Source organism: Cricetulus griseus (genome assembly GCF_003668045.3).
Source record: "Cricetulus griseus strain 17A/GY chromosome 1 unlocalized genomic scaffold, alternate assembly CriGri-PICRH-1.0 chr1_0, whole genome shotgun sequence".
Classification (NCBI taxonomy): Eukaryota; Metazoa; Chordata; class Mammalia; order Rodentia; family Cricetidae; genus Cricetulus; species Cricetulus griseus.
In genome coordinates, this window is record NW_023276806.1 from 35025246 (window position 1) to 35037437 (window position 12192).

A 12192-nucleotide genomic window follows, 5' to 3' on the forward strand; every position below is an offset into this window, starting at 1 on the left:
GAAAGGACAAGGGGATTACTAATATCCATCACCTGTCCCCGGTACTTCCTCCTCTACTTAAATTGTCTCAAAAAATTCTACCATATTTTTCTTGCAATACAAATAAGAGTTATATTTTAATCTAACAACAGTCTTACACAAGTAGATCAGAAACTTACACAGTTTCCAATCATTAGGCTCCGAAGGATTTCACAGGCTGCCACAACAACCCTGATTATCCTTCCCAAGGTAACATTTCTGTCACAAATACACAAGAGGTCAACTAAAGATGTGAGATAGTGGCAAATGTATATGAAAGAAAATACATAAGGCATGACTAAACTTTAAAGTAATTTTACAAAGAATTTATGTAGGATTAGTTTTTCTCTATGGACATAAATGTATATACTGTTTATTTATAAGCATATAAATAAGTTTAAAAACATGAAGTACATAGTATATACACATGTATTTTTGTTTTGCTGTTTTTCTCTCTGTATAAGGAGGGTGGGAACTGTGCCAAGAACGTGAAGACCAAATCAGTGCTAATGGTTCCAAGGCAAGGGGATCCACCAGAGAGCTAACAGAAATATTTGGATGATTAATTTGCCAAATGACCTTAGGGCCTGCCATCAAAACCTGACCCTTCATCACTTTGGGTATGAGTCTTACAGTTGGCACTGCAATTTACAATAGGAGAAAAACTTTGCAATAATATTCCCCACTGGGCCAGCGAGCATATCTGATGCCAAGAAAAGTATTTCTCCAACAGTAAGAAAACCTAAAGTGTCCATCATTCTGACTTTAAGAAACAAAAATCAATTTTAAGCAGTAGACTGATAGAAAGGATTAAGAAGCAAGATCGGTTCCTTTGTTAAGAGTGTCCTGTCAGATGACCAGTCACCAATCACTTGAGTCACCAGGTTCTGAACTACAGCAGAAAACAAGAAGATAGGAAGATAATGAGCCAAATTCTGTCAGGGTGCTAGAGATGAAACATTTTCATTGAGGGATGGAGGCACTGCCTGCCAAGGAAAAGCATCAAAATAAAATGTGTTTACACATTCAGTTTTACATTTTTCAACTGCTTCAGGAGTTTGACATAATATATACAGCATATACACATCTTATATATAACTATATATATACATATATAGTTACAAAATTATGTATTTATAGTTATATAATTATTTGTGGATTTATATATTCAATTTGTAAGTATAATTTTATTTCTTGAAATGAATATAATGAGTTAAGTTGCTTTTAGGGAAAGAAGTATTTAGGGAAACAAGTTGTCTTTAGGAAAAACAGGCCTCTGAGTGTTGCTATATATTACAGCTAGAAACCCCTCAGAGTCTCAGAACTGTGTCAGCACCATCTAGTCCTGCCCTTATGTTACCTCAACAACTATTAGAGAGAGGATGTGTGAATGAGGCAAAACTATGCAGTCTGTCCAGATCAAAAATGCTTTTTCGTTTTATAAAAGATGAACAAGGATTTCTCAGAAAAGCTAATTCTTTCTTTCTTTCTTTTAAATCAGTATTTATTATTACATACAATTTGAACATACAAAGAACTTTTGAGAATGTTAAGTATGGAAGGAGAACTACTTACTATGCCAATATTGTACTGTATTTTCAATTTCCTTCAATTTTAAAATTTTAGGGAATAAAATCTAACAAAGAAAAATGATCTTTTTAAACCTGACTTTAGTTGGGTGTGGTGTCTCATGACTGTAATCCCAACACTCAGGAAGCTGAGACAGGAGTATCGTTGTGATCTTATGTTCAGCAGGGCTGCAGAGAGAATTGCAAATGAGTCTGAGGATGAGTGAGACTCTGCCTCAAAACATCAAAACAAATGTCTCTTAAAAGTTATCCCCACTGGGAGCTGGAGAGATAGCTCAGAGGTTAAGAGCACTGGCTACTCTTCCAGAAGTCCTAGGTTCAATTCCCAGCAACTAAATGGTGGCTCACAACCATCTGTTATGAGATCTGGTGCCCTCTTCTGGTGTGCAGATATACATGGAAGCAGAATGTTGTATATATAATAAATAAATAAAATCTTTAAAAAAGTTATCTCCACTGAGCAAGATAAGGGATATCATAATAGAGGGAGACATTATAGGTTTAAAGAGAAATCAGGCACTAGGGAAAAGTCTGGAGATCTACAAAGATGACACCAACTAACAATCTAAGCTACAGAGCAGAGGCTATCTTAAATGCCTGATAATGAGATTGATGACTGACTTATATGCCATCCTATAGCCTTCATCCAGCAGCTGATGGAAGTAGAAGCAAACATCCACAGCTAAACACTGAACTGAACAGCTGACCTGAACAATGGGAGCTCTTGGTCCCCAGACTGATAGCTGGGAAACCAGCATGGGACTGATCCAGACCCCATGAACGTGGTGTCAGTGAGGAGACCTCAGAAATGTATGGGGTCTTTTGTAGTAGATCAGTATTTATCCCTAGCACAGGAATGGACTTTGGGAGACCATTCCACATAGAGTAATACTCCCTGAGCCTAGACACACGGGGGTGGGCCTAGGCCCTATCCCAAAGGATATGACAGACTTTGAAGATCCCATATAGAAGGGCTCACCCTCCTTGGGGAGCAGAAAGGGTATGGGATAGGTAGGGTGTTAGTTGTGGGGGGGTAAGAAGGAGGGAAGAGAGAGGGAACTGGGATTGACATGTAAAACAATCTTGTTTCTAATTCAAATAAAAAATGGAAAAAAGAAAAAAGTTATCTCCACTATTTAAAATAGTAACAATAAGAATGATCTCAGTCCTGAGTCTTTAAGGACAGGCACAAGCTAGACAACTTTATTACATTCAAAGAAGGAGCAACACAGAAACGGCTGAGAATATACGAGGAGTTGATCTCAGAGATGGCAAGGTTCTGGAAGCCCACTCCCTCCCCTTAAGCCTTATGAAGACACATACACCGACCAGCAGCAGCTCTAAACATGGACACAAACACCAAGGGGCTATGGGCATTCCTTTTGCACTAGGATCTTGTTAGCAAAGCCCTGCTATAGTGACGGGAACTAGTAATTCTTGGCTTGTGCAGTGGCCCGGAAGAGACGCACCTTTATTACTGTTGCTTGATGCTGTCTTCTCATGGTAGTCGCAGATGACTCCTGCGTCTTCACTGTGGCGGCAGTTGTGCCTTCCGATGTCTTGTTTGACACAGTCAGCCAGAGACTTTTCATTTCCTGTGCACTTCACATTGTCCATGTGGATGGGTCCTTTTCCTTCCCCAAAATAAGCCATGGCCCTTGCTCTGGCAGCACCCCTAGAAGTAGAGCATTCTTCAGATGTGGAGGGCCAGCCAGACAAGCGTCTGACAGATCTCAACACACTCCACCTTAAAGGGTTAAGGTTAGATCTGAATATTAAAATTAGTATGTGCACATACTGAAAAATTACTCCTTGTGATGGTCAGAACATTTAACATTCTTCACTGGTGCACTCCACAGACACTTTATGGAATCAACTGCCTCTAATTCAGCTTCTACTTAGAAAGTCACATATAATGGATGTCAAAAATAAAGTCACCCCCAAAATTTCACTCTTTTAATATCACATTACCAAGAAAACTATAAGATTAAATAATTACCAGAGACCTAAAGGCTAATTTTTCAACTCCTTTTGAAGCAATAGTTACAATTCTTAACACAGAAAAACCTTGGAATCATGGAAGACAGGATTATATGGAATGTTTCCTTTTTTGTTATTTTAACATTACTTTCTATAGATATACAAATCCAAAAACTTCATTAATGAAGATAATTAAAAATTCCATGTTTAACTCGATTTACTGAACACAATTGTGAAAGGAAAAATCATTGAAGTTAGAATCAGGAAAACTACCCTTAACAAATCAAGTTAAAAAAAATTATTAAGCAAAGACATGAATAAAATATAAAGACTGATAAACTTAACAATTTAAATTTAAAAATCCACTTTACTAAAAACCACACTGAGGAAAGTGAAAATGTAAATCAGAGAGCTCATATTTGTAATAAAAATTTACAAATATATTTGTTGATAAATACTTTTTTTTTTCCAGACAGGGTTTCTCTGTGGCTTTGAAGGCTGTCCTGGAACTAGCTCTTGTAGACCATGCTGGTCTCGAACTCACAGAGATCCACCTGCCTCTGTCTCCCAAGGGCTGGGATTAAAGGCATGCACCACCAATGCCCGGCTGATAAATACTTTTATAATAGAGAAAATAACATACATTATACAAAGAATTCCTAAAAATTACATAAAATTTTAAAAATCCCCAAACTCAAAGATAAAAGCAAGATAGATCCCAAATAAAATAATTCCAATAAATAAGATGCCAAAACATTACAATTTATATTGTAAGCAAATGGAAATGTGTTTGATCTCATTAGGGATTAGTGATGAGGTAAACACTAGCTATTTAAAGATTATCACTGCTACTGAGTGTGTAAATCAGTGTAGCCACGTGGGAAAGCAGCCTTGCAGCCCTGGACAAACTTGAGTATACCCATAGTGAACATGCTAATGGTTACATTCCTATGTGTATTCCCTCACAACTCTCTTGAACAAGTCCCTTGTAAAGGCATGTGGGCTCTGTCTCCCAGACCAGCCCTCTCTTGGTGTAAACTGCACCACCATTGGGTGCTCCAGTCTCCACCATCAAAAAAGTCCTCACTAGGAGAGACTCTTCAAGCTGCCAACCTTCCAGAACGGTGACTTTATGGCCTACTCAGCCTGTGCTTTTCAGTTAAAGCAATAGAAAATGCACTGCTACAAATATAAGCACAACATCAATCTGATAATGAGATAAGTTGTATATTACGGAAATTAATATTACAGAGCAAATTGAATACAAATTAATCACACCCTCTTGGATAAAAAGGTATCTCAAAATCAATAGGAAAACAAAGCAAGTAACTGAGGACCCTAAAATACAAAGCAAAGAACATTTAAAACCGAACACTGTCTAACTCCACCTATGCCTCTACAGTAGACTTCTCTACCTTTCTCTACCTCCTATTTGGAAGACTGCAGGTCAGTATTACAAATTATAGACCCACTGACCCACTGATTACAAATAACTAGACCAGCAAGAGGGTGAAAAACAAGGCAGTAAACCAGAGTACTTTAATAACGAAAATACTGAAATTTTATAAAACACAAATGCTATTTTGAATAAAATGTATTCTACACTGAAATAACTAATTCAATTCATCGATATTTAAGATATGCATATAATTAAGGGTATATTTTGTAAAAATATAAATCATTAATAGTTATCTACTATGAAGTAGATGACATGTATGTTAGCTTATATTTCACCACCCTCTATGCTCCAGCTGTGTGTGTTTTGTGTGTGGTGATACGTGAGTGTGCAGGTGCATATGCCAGTAAGCTCACATGGAAGTCAGATGATGCTAGGTATCTTTATCGTTTGCTCTTGGCACAGCTTGACTCCCATTAGTAGCAAGAACCTACTGTTGGTTCAGTGACTAGGATGCAGAGCTGGAGCCTACATCACAGGAAAAGGTGAGCCGAATGCCTGTGGCTGAGGGCAACAGCACTATGGACAGTCAGAGTTGGACTGTATTTGCGGTGTTATGTAACATATATTTCTTGGAAAGCTAAAATGAACATAACTGGACTACTTTCTGACTCTTTACAATTCCAAATCACCGTGCTGTCAATTTTTTAATTGAAGAAACTGATTTTACATGAAGGAAGCTCACTAGAATATAAACCTAAAAACTAAGAGTCAGAGAAATGTTCACCAAGTACCATCCCAGAGAACTATGTCTTACTTATAACCAAGCTGCCGGCAGATCACAGCTGCATCTTTATCAGTCCATCCATCATCACAAATGGTTCCCCATTGGCCATTGACAAAAACCTCCACTCGTCCTTCTTTCTTATTTTCTCCATCCATTAGTCTGATAGGAAAACCTAAGTCAAGATTTAAAAATATCAGAAAAGCCAAAACAAGCCAAGTTATGTTAAATCATGAAAACTTTACAAAACACAATGTTTAAAAATCAGATATAAAATTAGCTAGCAATCTTTCTTCTGGAGAGGGAGACAAAATACCAATAAAATCCAGTAGTCACTCTTGTCTGTATTAAAGCCCTGCAAGCAAGGGGCTCATATCACTCAATTTTCTGTCTCTAGCATTTGGAACTGTCTTGCATGCAGAGGACAGAAGCTGCTCAAAAGAATAGATGGATGGACAGATGACAGACAGATGGCTGGCACTCCAAAATCATGAGTTAATTATTTTTATTGCAACTAACTTCTAGATAGTATTAGAGCATTAATGGAGAGCCTTAAAATAATTTTTTAACTCACTAACATAGCTGGAATATATACTTCCAAGTTAAGATTTTTAGGAAGGTATAAACAGGTACAACATTAGCACGCATAGGTAACTTAATTGGGTAAGCTGCCAGATAGGGTGGCATGGAGGAAGGCAACAATCAGAAAAATTCTAAAGCCTTCTATTTAACTTTTATTGCAAATAAAGGACTTAAATCACAAAATTTGTTAATATTGAAAAGCCAAGAAACTGATCTCTAGTAAATTAAGATTGAAATTGCATAAATGATACAAAGTTGCATCTCTACTGCAATTTATATAGATAGGTAGATAGAGACAGATGCAGACAATTCAGAGATAGTGGTAGATAGATAGTTTTACCCAGGGCCTTTCCCCAAGATGGAATGGTGCAGTTGTGAAGCGGCATCATTATTCAGTACCATGTTGTCATGGAAAAGAAGACAGACTTGGAGTTTTAAAAGAAGACATTGTAAAAAGGCATTGGGAAGATATCTGCCATCTACTAGCCAATCCAAGGACAGAAACCTGGAAAATATGTGTCCTTTGCAGTCCATCCTTCAGAATTCCTTCTCAAGGAGTCAACCTCACTAAGACCTTGGTTTTGAATGCCTCACTTCCAGACTGTGAGATAATATCTGTGTTGAAACTACTCCATCTGTGGTCTTCAAAGCTGCCCAAGCAGATTGATACATACACCTTTGGTTTCCTAGTTACTGGAAGTGTCTTCTAGCTTCAATAGAACTTACTAGAGAGGTCTTATAGACATAAAGCATTGAGAACATGACCAAGACAACCAAGGAGGTGGAATCAGGAAGCTAATAACCAATAATCATTTAATATATGCTTAAAACAACATACGGAATTATTGAATTTATATTTGTCAACTAAAAATTGTAGACAAAATGAACACATTTAATTTTCTTCCTCAAAATTCTAAAATTCAACCCCTGCAAAAAAACAAAAACAAACAAACATGTGGTGGTGTTTAATACCCCCACTGAGATTCACATACTGATACAATAAATTGTGAATTCATTGGGGTGTGTTCCAATTCAGTACAAAGACAGAAAAAAATAATTTTTAGTTCTCCATCCTTCCTTGTTGTGCCCAGAAAAAATGATTCAACTCTCAGTTTCAATCATTAATCAGGATTACTTCATGAGGCAGGAGGAAGAATGATCTAGCAAAGTCAAAACCAACACCTGTTTAAGTGAATATTCTATGCACTTCTAACTAGTAGCTTTCAAAGTATAGCAAGTTTTAGTTGTGTATTAAACAGAACATTTGAAACTTTATATTTGTAATTAGTGTGTCTGAAATTTTAGTGTTCTTCCAAAAGAAGGTTCAAAAAATTGGTGATTTACCCAAAGACCAAATTCAAACTGGTGAATTTTTTTTAAGATTTTTAGTTTTCAATTTTTACATTTTTAAATCTTTGCTTTAGTATTCAGAAAATACATCCACAAGGAATTCAATCTCCATGATCTATCTCAATAGTTTTAAGAAAAATTTTATATATCCTGCTTTATTTAATTTATTTTTATGTAGATGAGTGTTTTTCTTGTGTGTATGTCTGTGCCTGCCTGATGTCTACAGAGACCAAAAGAGGGTCTAGGATTCTCTGAGCCTGTAGTTACATGGAGTGACAATTGTCATGTGAGTGCTGGGAATAAAACCCCAGAACTCTGGAAGTGTAGCCAGTGCTCTTTGCCACTGAGTCAGCAATCCAGCCCCAAATTTCTATATAGTCTTAAAAATGATCATTTTATAGTCTCTTTATTGTGGAGGTAAGTGGACAACATATGGGGAGTTGGTTCTCTCCTTCTACCATGTGAATTCTGGGGATTGAATTTAGGCCATTAGATATGTGGGGTTAGAAACTTTTTTTCTTATTGAACAACTTAGACTTTTAAGTGGTGAAAAACAAATCCAGAATTAGAAATGTAAAAGTAGTTGAGAACTCGAAAGCTTATTTTTTTTCTTGGGAAACAGACATTTAAACAGTAAGTCAGGGATGGGAAATGTTTTGCATTTCAGACCAGTGGTTGGAGAAGCAGAATGACTGCCTGTGTCCTCAGGGACAATGCCCTGTCCTTACCTGGAGAAAGCCTGTGTCCATCACTGTCGGGGTAGCAGGTGAGGCCCACATCTTCTCTGTGGCTGCAGTCATGCCTTCCCCACTGTCTCCTGGAACACTGAATGAAGCTGGATTCTTTTCCTGAGCAGCTGATGTCATCCAGCCATATGGGCCCATTGCTGCCTTCAAAATGGCTTACAGAGGACTGTTTGCCGTATCTGTCGCAATGAGATGCACACTGTTCACAGAACTGCCATCCCGTGAATCAAAGAACCATTAAAAAACAACCTAATTAAGTCTCATGACTTCAGAGGGTAAGAATCTGACCTTTCTCCTTCCTTGGAGACCCAACTTTGCTTGCTTTGCTGTACATTTAAACCATCTGAACATCTTTTGGTTGACTTGATGAGTAATTACCCGGTAATTGTGTTTTGTCTACAGTTTAACCCATCATTCAGAGAGCGTGCAAAAGAGATAAACCTCAAATTCCTGGCCATGGATGAACTCTGTGAAGTACAGAGGGAAAACAATTGTTTGTTTGGAGGCTCTGCTCAAACTATCTGAACTGATCTAAGTTTACCGGCTTCCCTCAGGCTCTCTGGAGTCCTTGAGGCTCCAAGACAGAAAATGTATCAGAATTCAGTGACTCTCTGGAGTCCTCCTCCAAGATAGAAAATGTATCAGAATTCAGTGACTGCTCAAAAACGGGACTCAATCTGGAATTACAATTTTGGTGCTGGCCCATCAAAGTAAAAACAATGACAGTGTTCTTTTTGAAGGGTTATATAAGTTTAATGTGTAATTTTTTATAAATGGCACTGTGTGCCAATTGACTTTATTATGTTATATTATGTATTGCAATAAATGATAAGCTGTGAAATGGCAAATTTTAAAACTGGCAATTACATAAGTGCATTTATTTCCACCCTTCTTTCCATTTTTTCTTTCATTCCTTAAAAATCATCCAGATTATCACTCATTTTAAAGATCTCCAAGTAGTTTCAATTCTGAGAGTCTGACTCTCAGTCAGAAATTGTGTGCCCATCATTCCCCTCACTGGTTACTTTTATTAATTCTTCATCAAAGATATGAAAACATCTTTCCATTTGCCATGGATTTTCCTAATAGTCCTACTGTGCAATCACTAGCTCTATCTAACCAGTTGAGGTATTTAATAAGCTAAAGCAACATAGTCTTATTTTGAATTTGGTTTTTGGTTTTGTTTTTGAGACAGGGTTTCTCTGTGTAGCACTGGCTGTCCTAGAACTTACTCTGTAGACTAGGATGGCCTTGAGTTCATAGAGATCTGCCTGCCTCTGCCTTCCAAGTGCTGGAATTAAAGGCATATGCCACCACCATCTCTTGGTGCAGCACAGTTTTTAAGTAGTCACTTTGAGGCTACTGTTCTTTTCTTTTCTAACTAATCAAATTTTAGCAAACAAGCAATGAACGTCGATTGTTTATTGCTGTCACTTTTGACTTAAAGCATCCTTCCAGCAAATGCCTTGCTCTGATTTCCCTGTGTCTAATTCAACCACAAAACACATAACAGGAAGTTTTGTTAGCTTTGAGACTGCATTTGTACACAGACACCACGTTTATTCTTTCTCATGCCCAGTGAATCATCACTTTTAGAATTTCCTCTGTAAGTTAAATGTGGCACACGCTCACACTAGCACATGCATGAGAACATCATAAGTGCCAGTATGCTCAGATAACTAACTTATCCAGAAGAGAAAATGGCATGGGTTTTTGAAACTAAGGTCTATGAAATACAGAGGAAAACTTCTGCCAGTTAATTATTTTCATTAATGAGGGAAAACTGTGAAAATAAATTGCAAATAATAGCCACATCTCCCTGCATCTGTGAAAACTTAGGCTACAATTATCAGGGTAACATACTCACCTAATACAACATGGTGCATGCTAAATAGTTCTTACTAATTAAATGGCCATATATATCTGACTATTATACCCCTTGGCCTAATAATTGCATGGGTCACTATTCCCCCTAAATTAAAAATGTTGGTAAATTTCTACATTTGTATTTCATTATCGCATTATTTATTTATTTATTTATTTACTTTTTGAGATTGATGCCTACCTTGGTTACCATTCCTAGAGCCTTCATCCAGTAGCTGTTCGAAGCAGAAACAGGCACCCACAGCTATATTATATATTAACAAACTAATAATTTTACCCTGGAAAGATAACCTGAATATTCATTCAATCATGGTGTGACTATTTAATGGATATCAAGTTACATCAAAACTGTGACTCTGTGCCATTGAGAAAGTACAGCAAGGTGTCCATAAAATTATAGATTTACTACAACAACTGATAAAATTACATATGAAAATTCCAAGCGATGTGTAAGAAAGGGAAGTTGTGAATAGTATTTTCTTTCTTTTTAAAATATCCCTAAGTATAGCTTTACCCAGCTTGAATGAGACATATATGTTAAGGCTTAGTGAATATTTGCAATTAGCTGTATTTCAAGCTGAAATTAAATAATTTCACCAATATTTTAAATCATGCCTTAGGAATATGAAAGATAAGAAAGAAGGGGCATCCATGGATTTCATTTGAATATCTACTTCAAAGACATCCTTTCCAGTTATTTCAACCAACTTAAGTCTTTATTCTGGAATGCATTATGCATATACCATGATCTATACTGCCCAAAGTGTGGCACTCGGATTGTAAGTGGGCAAGGTCAAAGGCTAGTTCTAAAGGTCATATCATGACAAGAGGACTGTTCTTTTCCAACAAGTGTCCATTATCCATCATGTTCCAAGAAAGAACCACGTGACAGAACAACATTCCCCACTGGAATTGCTGAAATTTTAGACAATGATGTCAAAACTAATAGCCTCCAGTAGTAACACTGCGTCATGATAAAAAGCAAGCATTCAGAAGCTCGCCTGAATAGACAAAAGAATGGACTAGAAGTCACCCTTAGCATCAAACAGTTTGTTCAAGAAAAGAGATGTTTGTAGGTACTTGAAATAGTACATGAAGGGTACATGAGAAAAGTGACAAAAAAGGTTAATGGTTATGTTTCAAAATGTCATGATAGGTAGGCATTACTGATATGACAGACAAATGATGATAGACTATAGATGTTGATGGTGACAGATGATAGATGATACACAGATAGGTAACTCATAAGTTAAGCATATCAAGTTTTAGAAATTCCAGGTAACGATTATAGAGTGATTCTGACTTTAAAGATGTGTTTTGATGTTCAGAAACCACACCAAGGAGCCTTACTTAAATCCCAGCAGTCGACAAGCCACGTATGTGTTCATCTCACTCCAGCCGTCATCACAGACTGTTCCCCACTTTCCCTTATAGTATACCTCCAAGCGACCTTCATGGCTGCTTTTCCCTCCTGCAAGTCTGATCACCCCATCTGTGATAAGGAGATAAAGACACAACGGAAATCAGCTTAACAAAAAAAGAAAAGAAGTACCTTTGTTTGACCTGATATATAACTGCATTTAGGCCTCCCTCTGAGCCGTTTGAGAACCTAACATTATGACTCAACTCAGTCATGTGAAGTCATGGCACTCCTCCTGAAGATTAATACATCAGTCTTCCTGATATTTGCACTCTATTCTCCAAACAGAAAATGCATTCTGATGTAATTTCAAAGAACATATTTTTTTTATTTTTCTACATTAAATCTTATTGGGGAAATGTCCCATAATTCCAGTCCTCTTAAATCTAAAGAACAGTGATCATTTTCAATGGAATAGCTATATATATATAATATATATATAT

General features: G+C 37.0%; 1 protein-coding gene and 1 long non-coding RNA gene across 2 annotated transcripts in view; one reads left to right on the plus strand and one right to left on the minus strand.

Moving 5' to 3' along the window:
* The window catches only part of Prss12 (serine protease 12), a 48251-nt gene that overhangs the window by 12304 nt on the left and 23755 nt on the right, over positions 1 to 12192 (minus strand). Inside the window, exons 4-7 of the mRNA XM_027395658.2 lie at positions 11680 to 11821; positions 8428 to 8624; positions 5801 to 5942; positions 3077 to 3282 (exon numbers count right to left, since the gene is read on the minus strand). Coding sequence (XP_027251459.1) covers positions 3077 to 3282; positions 5801 to 5942; positions 8428 to 8624; positions 11680 to 11821 — 687 coding nt within the window. The remainder of the gene's footprint in view (positions 1 to 3076; positions 3283 to 5800; positions 5943 to 8427; positions 8625 to 11679; positions 11822 to 12192) is intronic.
* LOC118239552 lies at positions 7949 to 9241 on the plus strand. Its single transcript, XR_004771993.1, has 3 exons — positions 7949 to 8465; positions 8556 to 8720; positions 8848 to 9241. It is a non-coding gene; the product is annotated as an uncharacterized LOC118239552 (long non-coding RNA).